The following is a 12389-nucleotide window of genomic DNA, read 5'->3' as shown; positions in this document are numbered from 1 at the left end:
AGGCCAGCGTTCAGCGGTCGAACAAAGTGTAAAAATCGCGCGTGCATCGGCAGCGACTTTGACTATTGGACGACCGAGCACGATCACCTAATTGATTCCGGCACAGGTTATTGAGGCCTGCGGCACTTTTCACTCCACATAGCGTCGGCGTACAGGTGTCACGAGTTTATTCTTATGACGGACCTTATACGGAGTATATATGTAACCAAGTACACGGCCACTGGCAGGCGGACGCTGTGATTTGGACCTATTGGATTGTACCGAAGGGGTGAACACTCGCCTGTTCTGTATCCGAACAGAAGAATTGATTACTGTTTCGAAAGTGAACGAATGCGTATCGAACTTTCACCGTGGGTAGAAGAAGTCAAGACTTAGAATTAAGTTATTAGATCTAAGTTAAAACTTAGAATTAACATTTTTTTAGAAATTTATTATTACCATACATTCAGCTTCAATGTCAGTAAAAAAAATTTGAAAAACTCAAAAATCTTCGTTTTACAAGCAAGAAACTGAAAAATGGGAAATACTGATTCGAATCAAACGCCGGGATGAAACGGATATTTCTCACTTTTCAGTTTTTTGCTTATAAAACGAAGATTTTTTAATATTACAGGCGTTCGGCTTTTAAATCCGTTAACTAGCCGATTTCGTTGCTCGCTCGTCTAGTTAGGTTCATAATCTTCGCAGTATTTTTTCGCGTCGAACACGTAGCTCTGATTAACATTTTTATGACTTTCCTCGGACTCTTAACAACCATTTTTGTTCGTCTGTTAATCCGGATTTAAATACGACGAAAACGATACAAATTGCCCCTTATGGCCAGTAAAATGTTCCGTGAATCCGAAACAGTTGAGTTCTATGCAAATAAATCATCGGCTTCACGATCAAGGATTTTACTGACATGTTCACAATCAACGACTAAAAACCATCCAGCCACGTCTAATTTGAACGTTCCATCTACCGGTAGGTACTTGGTCATCTTTTGAGGATTGACTCCTTGACGATGATTTTTTGAAGTATCGATGATAGATGATTATATAGAAGTATAGATAATTATTTTATAGATCGTACATGGAAGTCTTCGATACTAAAGAAAAGTAAAACTATCCACTAATCTCTTGTTATTTGAACAATTCAATTATTTGAGAACATTCTACCTCAAAGCGTTTAAGGTTCACAGTTAACGATTCACTGAAATATGATGATTACATTAAATTAAACGAGTTGAACGATTCAAACACTGAGAGTCAGTGGCTATCTATTTGACAGAGAGACCAATGAACTAGAAATTCGCATTCGTAAAGAAGTTAGTGATTGACAGTAGTAATAATGGCAGTTTTCCATTGTCCTTCAGATGGCGAAAGTTTTACAGCTAGTATACGATAGCTACCAAGACTTAATGGACAACCGGAGTGATCCAAGGGTGAAGGACTGGCCAATGATTTGCAGTATTTTCCCCACTATAGCCGTTACTCTCTCTTATGTGTACATTGTAAAAGTGTATGGTCCGAAATGGATGAAGAATCGCAAACCTTTTGAACTCAGGAGGGTCATGATATTCTACAATCTCTTCCAAATAATGCTCTCTACGTGGATGTTCTATGAGGTAAGCAAACCTGACGGGTTGGACAACAATTTCATCATGAAAGAGGATCGTTTCAATCTCTTTTGCGACTCTTGAATGCAATTACTTCTTTGAACCAGTTAATTGTGGAAGGAATTTTACCACTTGTATTGCTATTTCTATTTTAAATAATGTCTTCAATTGTATTATAAATATTTTTATTATAATCAATATTTTTGTTGTTTTTTGATTGGTATAGTTCCTAATGTCCGGATGGGCAGGTCGTTTGGGTGTATTATATGTCAAAATTCACTGAACTCCTAAACACGGTTTTCTTTGTTTTGAGAAAGAAGAACGATCATATCTCCGCGTTACACGTGATCCATCACGGAACCGTGCCAATATCCGTTTGGTTCGTTGTCAAGTTCACTGCAGGTAAAGGAATACATCATATTTATTCACGAATCTTTTAAGCGATCCACAAAAATTTAAGTGGTGTAAACAAACTTTTCGCCCACGGCGGAATGGCAATTTCCTTCGAATTATTTAAATACATATTGACAGGCCAAGTTTCGAGCGAATAATTCCACTTCGGGTCGAATAATATGAATAAAAACGGGTTGCAATTCTAACGTCGCTGGGAATGATTTAAAACATGGAAAGTTATGACAACGCATTAGTGAGTTATCTATCGGCACATTGTAATTGTTTTGAAATATCTTCACTTCCGTTGACGTCAAACGGAATAAACAAAGGTCTATGAAAAACCGGCTCCTCGGAATGTTACCGTCAGGTCTTTTTTCTGGCAAGACCGGTAGAATTGTATAACGGTATACCAATAATCGTTGTCAACAATTTTCTAATCATGACCACTAGCCAAAACATAAGATGGATAAAACTAATTAACATTTTACATTAGAACCGGCATTATGATTCAAGGAAATACAAAAATTTCGCCTTGAATGAATGTCTGGCGCATCGATTTTCCCTAGTCTCTCAATCTCTCCAAATCTACCGATTACACAATAAGAAATCTCAAACATCGTTTCCTCGATTTTGTTCTCTAGGCGGTCATGTGACCTTCTTCGCTGTACTGAATACGTTTATACATATCATAATGTACTCGTACTACCTGCTGGCCGCCCTGGACTCATGGATCCAGCCGTACCTATGGTGGAAGAAGTACCTGACGAGCTTGCAGATTATTCAGTTCATGTTCCAGCTATTTTTCATTGACTGCGACTACCCGAAGGGGACCATCTGGATAGCTGTCATAAATTCGAAGTATTCTTCTTCCTGTTCTGTAACTTTTACAACGCCTCATACGAGAAGAAGAAATCGTATGCAACAAAAGCGCTGAACATGAAAAACGACAAGAAGGCCAGGCAAAAGAAGGAATAGGTATCGACGCACGCGACTGATTACATCTCAAGCAGCAGGCTGGGGAACTGCGTGTTCACCGACAAACAGGGCTTCAAAGAGGAAAAGCTTGATTCACACCGACGATCAACGGTACGCTCGAGCCAAAATCAGTCGTGATCAAGGATTCTACTGAGACATTGACAATCAACAATTTAAGACGACTGTATACCCTCGAGCCACACACCTCTCATCTCCGTTCAACTTCCTCAAGAAAAGAAGGGCGTCGTACGTTTCTTAAGTATAATTTAAGAAACGTTCAATTTCGATGAGTAAGAGATTACGTTACGATCAAAATGACAATGGTTCTAAGCAAAAATTTCCATACGTTGCACCATTTGTACATATCTCTTAGTGTTCCAATGTTTTTGATTCTAATTCCTATCGCTTATAGCGCTGCCGTGCAAAATCGGCGTAAGTCGATACGATAGGGAGTGAAACGAAAATGGTAAAATGTAAAATGGCTTCTGGGACCCCTGACAGCATGTGACAAAATTTTATATTGCATGCTCTGTCTATCCTAAACCTCGCTTGTAGTGAAAGTTAGTTTCTTAGGCACACATCTTTTATCGTCTGTAGTTATTCTTATTTAATTAAATAACTGATTATTCTACTCACTAGAGTTCGCTAGTAAACTAATCAAATTTTGACGATGCCGATAAACAGAAAATTACATTTTATGCCACTTTTCTATTTAAATAGATTTGTAGCGCAATTTAAGTTTCTAGAGTTTATTAAAACTTCGTAAATGTTATTTAAACAAATTTTATTCTCCAACGTATATTTATCTATTAACGGAACAGAAGAATCTTCAAAAGTTTTCACTGTAATTGTTAATATAAGAACTCTTCAAATAATTGTCGTCTGCGAGAAAAAAAGGTATAATTAGTTTCAAATTTTTACTTTTTAGGAATAAACTTATTATTGAGAATACTATCTAAAAACATTAGTCCTGTAAATCAAAGGCGTCTAATTTACTCCCCTCACTCTAGTAACTCAAAAACAGTGTTCAATACAAACAGGTAAAAGTAAGTATGGAGAAGGTAATTTTTTGTGAGGGGAATGTCACTAGAGTACCTGCAGGCACTTTAGTCAGTTGCTGAGAGCTTGACACTCGTGATGTCATAGGGGCAGAAACAGTCGCTCCGAGAAATCCAATTGTGAGTCTGGAAACGGATGTTCGTACTTTTTGTCACACGACCCCATTAGTGTGTGTGAGCGACTCAGCCAATCATATATTAAAACCGAAAATCCGTGCGGGCAAGGCGTGCGCCTCGAATTTGACCACTCAGACGAAAGTGCCAGGTCACCGGCAACCTACACACAGTCTCGAACAACTCCTTGAGTAGAAGTAGTGGGAGAACGTTGTTTTCGAATTATTATCGTGAGGAGAGTAAACATAGACATTTCTATTATAAATCAACCATTGAGTATCACGGCACAAGAAATAGTAGGTACTTATTCTTATAAGCTAGTAACTCTCTTGCAATCAATGGATAACTACCTTGACCATTGGTGTTACCCTTATTCCCTAGGTAAAGTGGCTATGCATTTGGCAACTTCTCGCCAGGCAGTAACATTGGAAAAACATTCAGATCGTTGACGAATCTATTTATTGTTTTATTCAAGGTATTAAGGCGAACGGATCCAATAGAATTCTTTCAACTGTATGACGTTTCGGTGAGTAACGAGTTGAACTATTGGGGGCGTTCGGTAACCATCGTTGGATATTACTTGACGGCTCTTGTGAGTGTTCAGCGTTGCGAGAAGGAAAACTTTGTTTTGGAACTACGTGCGGTTAGAGTGCTTAGCCACTGTGCAAAAATGACGTCTCGCTTGGAAAAAGAACGTGCCAAACAGATCCAAGAAAAGTGTCAAAATCTTTTGACACAAATGCTACGTGATGAAGACAACAAGTATTGTGTCGACTGCGATGCAAAAGGTTCGTCCGTCAATTGTGAATATCCTACCGATGCCTCCTGGTCGCTGATCGACTTCACATTATTTTGTCCGTTCCCTATATGCCTACAGAAATTCAGTTTCTTTTTCCTTAACTGATGATGCATACGGGTCATCGATATCGATTTCAAAACGACCTAGTTTCACCCAGCGAAATATTATAGATTTTTAATTCCCACCATGACAAACCTTAAATGACAGTGATCACAGGTGAACAGGACTAATGTTTCGTAGTCGTTTACTTCCTTAGTCGTTTAAGCATCACTCAATCGATGATCGTGCATACATTTCCTTTTTCTTCTTATTAATTTTCATTAAATAATTTTAAACGATATAACATTTATTTCTTTATTAAAATTTTACACATAGCAACAAATATTTCTATAAGCTAAAATGTTTTATTACTGCTTAACCCTGTGTTTATATTTATAAATTTGATACATACTAAATTTCTTAACATTATATATCTTAATGTACAATAGTAAATGTAATGTATAAATTACAAATAAATATATTCTTTTATTATGTCAAGTAGCTCCACTTTTATTTATTCTATAGGACCAAGATGGGCAAGTTGGAATCTAGGTATATTCTTATGCATTCGTTGTGCTGGAATACATAGGAATCTTGGAGTTCATATAAGCAAAGTCAAATCTGTTAATTTAGATACATGGACACCAGAACAAGTAGTGGTATATATATAGTTTTTTCATTGTATAACTTTATGTATTAAATATTTTAATCTTTTTTTAAAGTAATAATTTAAATATCTTTAGAATAAATATGTTTTTGTTATTTTCAGAGTTTACAGCAAATGGGTAACTCTAGAGCAAGAGCAGTTTATGAAGCAAACCTTCCAGACAGTTTTCGAAGACCTCAAACAGATTGTAGTCTGGAAAGTTTCATTCGTGCAAAATATGAACATAAAAAGTATATAGCTAGGGAATGGGTACCACCACCTCTACCAAAAGTATAAGTACATTCTTCTTTAGAAACATATTTTTATATAAAATATTAATTATTACATTAATGTATAGATAAATTGGGATAAAGAACTCGATGAAGAAGCTGAAAGGCAACGTAGACGAAAAAAGGAAAATTCAAAAAGCACTAACAATCAAACTATACTTCCACCTGTAAAGAAGCCAGAAGTAGTGCCTCAATTACCGAAACCTAAGAGTTCTGTCAGTCCTAAACCGAATAGAGCTAATAATGCTACTACTTTAGATTTATTGGGCCTAGGTGAATTTCTAGTGCATGCCAGTTTCTTATATAACTTTACATGAGAATTAGATTTTTAATCTATCTTAAAATTTTTTCAGATGCTCCAGCAACAAATCAATCAAATGTAAATGGTGCTGGAGATGACATATTCTCTTCTTTCTTATCTGCACCTCCAGCTTCAGTAGCTTCAACTACTAGTAGTAGTACCTCTAACACAACTACAAACACATCAACTACTGTGAGTAAAAGTGAAGAAGAAAGTTTCTTTGATCAGCCATCACCATCGCCTCAAGAAAAGAGTAAAATGTCTAAAGATAGCATTTTGGCTTTGTATGGTACACCAAGTCATCAGCAATCAACAATTTATGGAGTTCCTGGTATATTAATTACTTTAAGTATATTACTTTCTTCATAACTTTGATATATTTTGTGCCTTATCGTATTTCAGGTGGAATGTATTCTCAACAACAGTCTACTGTTCAATACAAACAAATACCAAATATGGTAGCATTCAGCCAGCAAAGTAATTTTCCAAATCAACAAAGTTCCTTGGCTCAACTTAATCATCTTCCTGCTCAAATGCCTGTTACAACTAATCAATTAACGACTAATCAAACTCAAATGGCAGTAAATCCTAATTCATTAGGACCAATTGCAACAAATTCCTTAGGAAATTGCATACAAATAGGCCAGATGCATCAAATGAATGGTATACCCAATCCTGCCATTACAATGCAATCTCAAATGGTATGTAAATCTCCATATCACATAATACGTATCATAAAATATACTTGTCATTGGATAGATTAATTATCTAATATATTTGCAGATGATGCAACTAGGACAGTCTAATATTAGTAGCAATAACGGATGGAGTGGAATGTTAACACAAAATCTTCAACCAGCACCTGGTAGTAATCCATTCTTCAACTTAGCATCACAACAGCAACAGCAATCTGTTGGTTTTGGTGGACAGGTACATCAACTCTTTGTTGTATGTACAATTTGGAAATTTGTTTTCTTATATGATAATAATTAAAATTATTGTTATATTGCAGTTATCGCAACAAATGTCTCAACTATCTTTAGGAGGTGCTAGTTTCTCAAATACACCAGGAAAGACTAGTACCACTGCACTTCCCGGACAAACGCTTTCCACCAATTTGTGGCAGTAAATTTCTTAAGGATATTGTTAGTTGTTTGATTATACCATTCAGTGTTGTACACTAGTGTCGAACGTTCGTTACCCAACACAATTACATTTCCATATTAGTTTGGAAATTGCTCTGGGGTATAACATAACTAAGACACAAAGCAAAAAAGTACTCGAACGCTGCCATTTTCGAAAAGTAATTCGTGAATGTGTACAGTATTTCGAGTCAGAAAATATTTTTCTTTTAAAGCTTTGCTAGCTTTTAACGTTATTGTTGGAAAAAATGGGAACTATGAATAAAAAACGAATTTTTGACTGATTGTAAAGAGTTATTCGTGACATACGGTATATGTATGCACTTGGGAACGTAATTACATTATTTGCTAAAATGGGTGCTTTTGTAACCACTTGATTAGTATATGTCAGGGTCCACTTTCATTATGGCAAAAAATATTTCATTGTACTTAAATAAGTACAAGTATCTTTAGTGCGATAAACATATTTTGCGACATAATTAATTTTTATTCCGAAATACAAAATGAAAACAAAGCACGTAATAGTTTTCATAATCCTCTAAAAATGCCGACAAATTTATACGTTAAAGGCAACTTTAGTTAAAAAGTAATTTCCAACGATTTTAAAGAATAAACATGTTTTTTAGTAAAACGTTATAATGTTTGTATGCAATCAAAATGTATAAGATATTTTAAAAGTTTAGTTATTGTTTTCATATGTAATTAATATTGTCTAATCACGAATGAAAAAGAAACATTGTCTTCTGTTTAAAAGTTATCTATGCTATTGTGTTTGTACTTGAGTAGTGTGTTAGTTAAATTGCTAAATTTCGACGTTAATTACACATTAAAGAACATTTTAAAACTTAATATTTTTCAGCAAATATTGTTACTTCTTACAAAACTGAAAATCATTAACATATTTTGGGAGTATCTAATGACAGAGACTTATTGATCTAAACATGTGACCAATACCCTTATGAAGTTTCTAAATACCTTGCATTTAGAAAAGTATTTTAGTTATAACAGTTATAGATTAATTAAAACTTTCCACAGTATAATGTTCTGCAATTTATTGCCATTTAAGAACATAAATATTGAAACTTGACAATAAGTTCTGGACATATTTATCGCGTTCATGTTTAATTAAATTTTTTTCTTAATAAGTGATACTGAATCATGTTGCCACTAAATATAGAATGCATTTAAAAAATTTTTTCATAATATTCTTATAAATAATTATCACCAATCATATAATTTATGATGTAGCGAGTGTGAAAAAGTTAGATCTTATAACTTGCTGTTGCATCGAGAAAGTCTGACAGAATTGTAAAATCAGTATAAGTACAAATATGTGTCGTCATAACATAACAAATAAAGATATCTAAAATTACCGAAAAAATTCCTAATATCATGACGACGAAATTTGGATGCATTATATTGATAGTTAAAATGATCACAAAAATATAAAAATTATATGTGTATGTATATCGACAATTATTAATATGGAACAAATTCTCAGGTGAATGAAAAGTTATATGGCAAATATAGAAGAAAGCACTATAAAAAGACATAAAATTAAAGTGTACATTATAGTTGAATTGATTCTGAAGTTTAATAAATTGAATGACATTCCGTCGTTAATTTAAGACTTTAACGTACAAATTTAAATAAGTACTTGAAATGTATTTCTCGGCGAACCTACTATTTAAAAACACATAAGCAATGTTCAAATTGTCACACATTCTTGATAAATTAAAACGTTCAGAACCTAAGTGTCGTATGCGTTCAAATTTGATATAACAAGAAACGCCATCTACTATACGTTAGTAAACAAATTACGATAATAAATTGCAATATTTATGTTTAAAATAATCACCAATTTCTCATTTTAAAAATATATATTTTATATTGTTAGTTCAAAAAATATACTGATATTCTACTTGAATTAAACTAAATTTTACTATTACTAATGTTTACATAATTGGTAGAACTTACCGGAAGTCGCCATTTCGATTATTGAATTGCTAGATGAAGAATGTTCTTTCACTTCCTTAAACTGTCTTTTCGTTGTCGCATCAAAGCCACGTGAGAGTACCATGGATAAGCCAGTAGTTTTGGCTCGTGTTATTAAGGTCCTAGGACGAACTGGCTCACAGGGCCAGTGTACACAAGTTAAAGTCGAATTTCTGGGAGAACAAAATCGACAAATTATCAGAAATGTAAAAGGACCGGTACGAGAAGGTGATCTCCTAACCTTACTGGAGTCGGAACGTGAAGCAAGAAGACTTCGATAAAAATATTTACCTCCAATACGTGAAGACAGTCAGAAGTATTTGGAGTCTGCCAACACTATTCATTCCACCGATTGAAATGGGGATCACAATTATTCCAGTACCACAAGAATACACGATCCAAAGTTTCATGTCAATGAACATGTCTGCGACTTTTGTAATAAACACTGGCTAATATTCCACAAAGTATGCAGTTTGTGTTTTATATTCATATTTATTCCCTTATTCATTAACCATTTGACTTGAGTGACTTCATTATATGTAAGATTTTATTACTTCGGAATATTATTATGCGTATAATAATTCACATGAGGTTTAGATATTTTATGTTTTTATTAATATTTCATCACACGATATATTATATGTACAATAGATTAATGCAAAATTCTTTATAAAACTGACTTTATATAGGTATATAGTCTTTCATACAAGTCTTTACACAGATCATGTATGTTATACATGAGTTTTACTTTGTTCACAGTTTGAAATGCTAACCATAGTTTCTTAAAGTTTACAGTTCAAGTAACAATTTCAGTTTATCGGAAATTGTTATATTCTTCTACGTTTTGGTGGAGGTGTATCACGAGGACTAGGAGATGCTTTAGATGTACTATCTACGCTTTGCCTAGTTGGTCGTTTTGGGCCTCTTTTCAAACTTTCTCGGCCAGAATCAGAATCCTTACGTTCTTTCTTTCCATTTGTTGCTATAAAAAAAAAACAATGAAACTTTATATATATCATTTAGAATTACATTAAGAATTACGATTCATACCTGTCTCTTCAGGATCATCTTTTCCTTTTGATCTCCCTTTCGAAGACTTATGATCTTTTCTAATATCTTTAATGTCTCTAAATTTATCTTTTTTCATTTCTATATCTTTGACATATTTTTTAAACTCTTCTTTCTTTTTATCAAGTTCTTTTGTTCCTTTGAGATCACGAAGTATAGCATCTTTTTTCATAGGATCTTTGATATCTTTTTCTTTTTTTATTTCTTTATATTTGTCCCTCTGCTCCTTCAATTTCAATTCTGGTTCTTCTCTTTTTCTGACTTTAAGTGTTCCCAAAAACTCTTGTTCAGGTAAAGAAAAGTCTACTTCTTGACTAGGGAATGGTAAATCTTCCATATCATCCTACAATGATTCAATTATGTTTTCAGCTTTTCTTAGAATTATTACAGTTTACTTCTTAATATAATAATAGTTACCAATGCCATAAGGTCATACATTGATTCTAAATGATCCCAAATCATTTTTAATGATACATCTTTGTGAATGGCAGCGCGAAATTTTTCCCATATACAAACCATATGGAAATACTTATTTACACCTTCAAAAAAATATATTTTATACAATCTTATAAAAGGACAGTTAAATTTTTCAATAGTATAGTCAATAACTGTTTTTATGTCAAACAAACGTAAACATAACCTATAGAGATTCCATTAATTTAAGTCTTACCAACAGGTTTATGACCATTCATTGCAAAGAATAATTGAATTTCATTTTCAACGTTCCATTCTATTTCGTCAGTAGATCCATCTAATTGTTTTTCTTTAACTGCCATTATTACAATTTACAAAGTAATACCCTATATATCAATTTCGTTACGTTCACATTCTTTAAACAGTTTTCAGCACTGTCACAGTAGTGCCAAAAGCAGTGTAGCTAGTCAAGGCTTGTCTCCCACTCTTTCCTACTTCTTCTACAATTCCATTCGTAGAGAAGGTAACTCTATTCCCCTCAATTTCCCCTATCCAACCGGACTTTTTGGCCCAAATATCATATATTCACATATAGTGTTTACCTAGTAAAGGGATGGTATGGAGAAAACTATTTTTGTTTATAAATCTACGTGAAAAATAAATATTTATTATTTATTTAGTGTATGATGTATGAAAATGTTAACTTATGAAGGGTAAAATATTTAGGAACGAATAAAAATAAAAAAATAATTCCATTTTATCATTTGGTATGTACACAAAGTGTTAATTAAAATGTCAAATCTAATATTGTTGTCAATGCCTTAGTAATAGTAAATGTATATATTACATATCTTATGCATGCTATATTTCAGATAGGACTTATATTATATATTGTAATCAATTCTTTAGTGCAATCCTGATAATACACAAAATGCATGAAAGTATAAATGATATATGTAAAGCTATTGATGAAAATCTACTACGTAATCTAGAGCTAATGGAAGAGAAAATTAATGTTAACATTCAAATGGAAAATATGTTGCGTGATGGCCATATAGAATTAGCTAAAGCCAAGTATATACGTGGTAAAGAAAGCATAAGTATTCTACAGGTTCCTGATGATGAAGAAAAAGTTGTTGCGTTATTTGAATTAGAAACCAATTTGACAGAAGAAACTGGCAAAATAATTCCCAATTTTGACTTAAGTTTGAAAAAGTCTGATAAAGATGGAGATGAAATTCCAGATCCTATAAAATGGTTTGGAGTACTTGTTCCACAAAGTTTACGAATTGCTCAAAAACGTTTCCAAGAGTCTCTTTTCCTTGCTGTACGATCAGCAAATATTCAAGCAGAAATTGTCTCTGTATTAGATAAATTAAAATCTTTATATTTTTTGAAAAATGCTTACTGTCCAATAGATGGCAATAAAAATTGAAAATAATTCTGTATGTTTTGAATTCATTTTATCCTATACCTTACAATTTCATCTTATTATTTCTATATATACTACCGCGAAAAAGGTAACACATTTATCTGATTTTTACGTTAAAGTAATAAT

General features: G+C 33.3%; 5 protein-coding genes across 6 annotated transcripts; 4 read left to right on the top strand and 1 right to left on the bottom strand.

The window, feature by feature from the left end:
* Positions 1–238: 238 nt before the first annotated feature.
* LOC116434026 (very long chain fatty acid elongase 7-like) lies at positions 239–4925 on the top strand. Its single transcript, XM_076370403.1, is given in 8 exon segments — positions 239–350; positions 850–963; positions 1355–1606; positions 1824–1843; positions 1845–1999; positions 2632–2844; positions 2847–3211; positions 4613–4925. Coding segments are annotated over 5 exon segments (897 nt in total). The 5' UTR covers positions 239–350; positions 850–963; the 3' UTR covers positions 3104–3211; positions 4613–4925.
* Positions 4781–8203, top strand: LOC116434012 (stromal membrane-associated protein 1). The gene is made up of 8 exons (XM_031992712.2): positions 4781–4925; positions 5501–5634; positions 5745–5912; positions 5980–6184; positions 6265–6543; positions 6615–6913; positions 6996–7142; positions 7225–8203. Exons 1-8 carry the CDS (start codon positions 4808–4810, stop codon positions 7339–7341), a joined length of 1467 nt encoding a protein of 488 aa, XP_031848572.1. The 5' UTR covers positions 4781–4807; the 3' UTR covers positions 7342–8203.
* Positions 8204–9397: 1194 nt separating this feature from the next.
* MrgBP (MRG/MORF4L binding protein) lies at positions 9398–11353 on the bottom strand. The gene is made up of 4 exons (XM_031992718.2): positions 11088–11353; positions 10835–10956; positions 10400–10760; positions 9398–10331 (listed from the first exon to the last, which is right to left on the bottom strand). The coding sequence occupies exons 1-4, from the start codon at positions 11191–11193 to the stop codon at positions 10177–10179; spliced, it is 744 nt and encodes a 247-aa protein (XP_031848578.1). The 5' UTR covers positions 11194–11353; the 3' UTR covers positions 9398–10176.
* On the top strand, positions 9433–9816 carry LOC116434018 (Ribosomal protein S28b). The gene has a single exon (XM_031992722.2). The coding sequence runs from the start codon at positions 9433–9435 to the stop codon at positions 9628–9630; it is 198 nt and encodes a 65-aa protein (XP_031848582.1). The 3' UTR covers positions 9631–9816.
* A 93-nt stretch (positions 11354–11446) lies between the features above and the next one.
* Positions 11447–12272, top strand: LOC116434016 (vacuolar ATPase assembly protein VMA22). 2 transcript variants are annotated; one of them, XM_031992720.2, is made up of 2 exons: positions 11447–11598; positions 11741–12272. In XM_031992720.2, the coding sequence occupies exon 2, from the start codon at positions 11763–11765 to the stop codon at positions 12264–12266; it is 504 nt and encodes a 167-aa protein (XP_031848580.1). In that variant the 5' UTR covers positions 11447–11598; positions 11741–11762; the 3' UTR covers positions 12267–12272. The 2 variants fall into 2 exon arrangements, with proteins under 2 accessions (XP_031848580.1, XP_031848579.1); XM_031992719.2 differs by having other exon boundaries at positions 11704–12272.
* Positions 12273–12389: the final 117 nt, after the last annotated feature.

The sequence above is a fragment of the Nomia melanderi genome, chromosome 9, assembly GCF_051020985.1.
Source record: "Nomia melanderi isolate GNS246 chromosome 9, iyNomMela1, whole genome shotgun sequence".
Classification (NCBI taxonomy): Eukaryota; Metazoa; Arthropoda; class Insecta; order Hymenoptera; family Halictidae; genus Nomia; species Nomia melanderi.
The sequence above is the reverse complement of the archived record's forward strand: the minus strand, read 5'-3'. Positions and strand labels throughout refer to the sequence as shown.

Excerpts from the sequence above, each read along its gene's own strand:
- LOC116434012 (XM_031992712.2), top strand. The coding sequence starts at position 4,808 with ATGACGTCTCGCTTGGAAAAAGAACGTGCCAAACAGATCCAAGAAAAG. Across the intron at positions 6,185-6,264 it reads TTTAGATTTATTGGGCCTAG|ATGCTCCAGCAACAAATCAA; the intron begins GTGAATTTCTAG and ends AAATTTTTTCAG. Across the intron at positions 6,544-6,614 it reads AACAATTTATGGAGTTCCTG|GTGGAATGTATTCTCAACAA; the intron begins GTATATTAATTA and ends ATCGTATTTCAG.
- LOC116434018 (XM_031992722.2), top strand. The coding sequence starts at position 9,433 with ATGGATAAGCCAGTAGTTTTGGCTCGTGTTATTAAGGTCCTAGGACGA.
- MrgBP (XM_031992718.2), bottom strand. The coding sequence starts at position 11,193 with ATGGCAGTTAAAGAAAAACAATTAGATGGATCTACTGACGAAATAGAA. Across the intron at positions 10,761-10,834 it reads TGTATGACCTTATGGCATTG|GATGATATGGAAGATTTACC; the intron begins GTAACTATTATT and ends GAATCATTGTAG. Across the intron at positions 10,332-10,399 it reads AGATGATCCTGAAGAGACAG|CAACAAATGGAAAGAAAGAA; the intron begins GTATGAATCGTA and ends TTTTTTTTATAG.
- LOC116434016 (XM_031992720.2), top strand. The coding sequence starts at position 11,763 with ATGCATGAAAGTATAAATGATATATGTAAAGCTATTGATGAAAATCTA.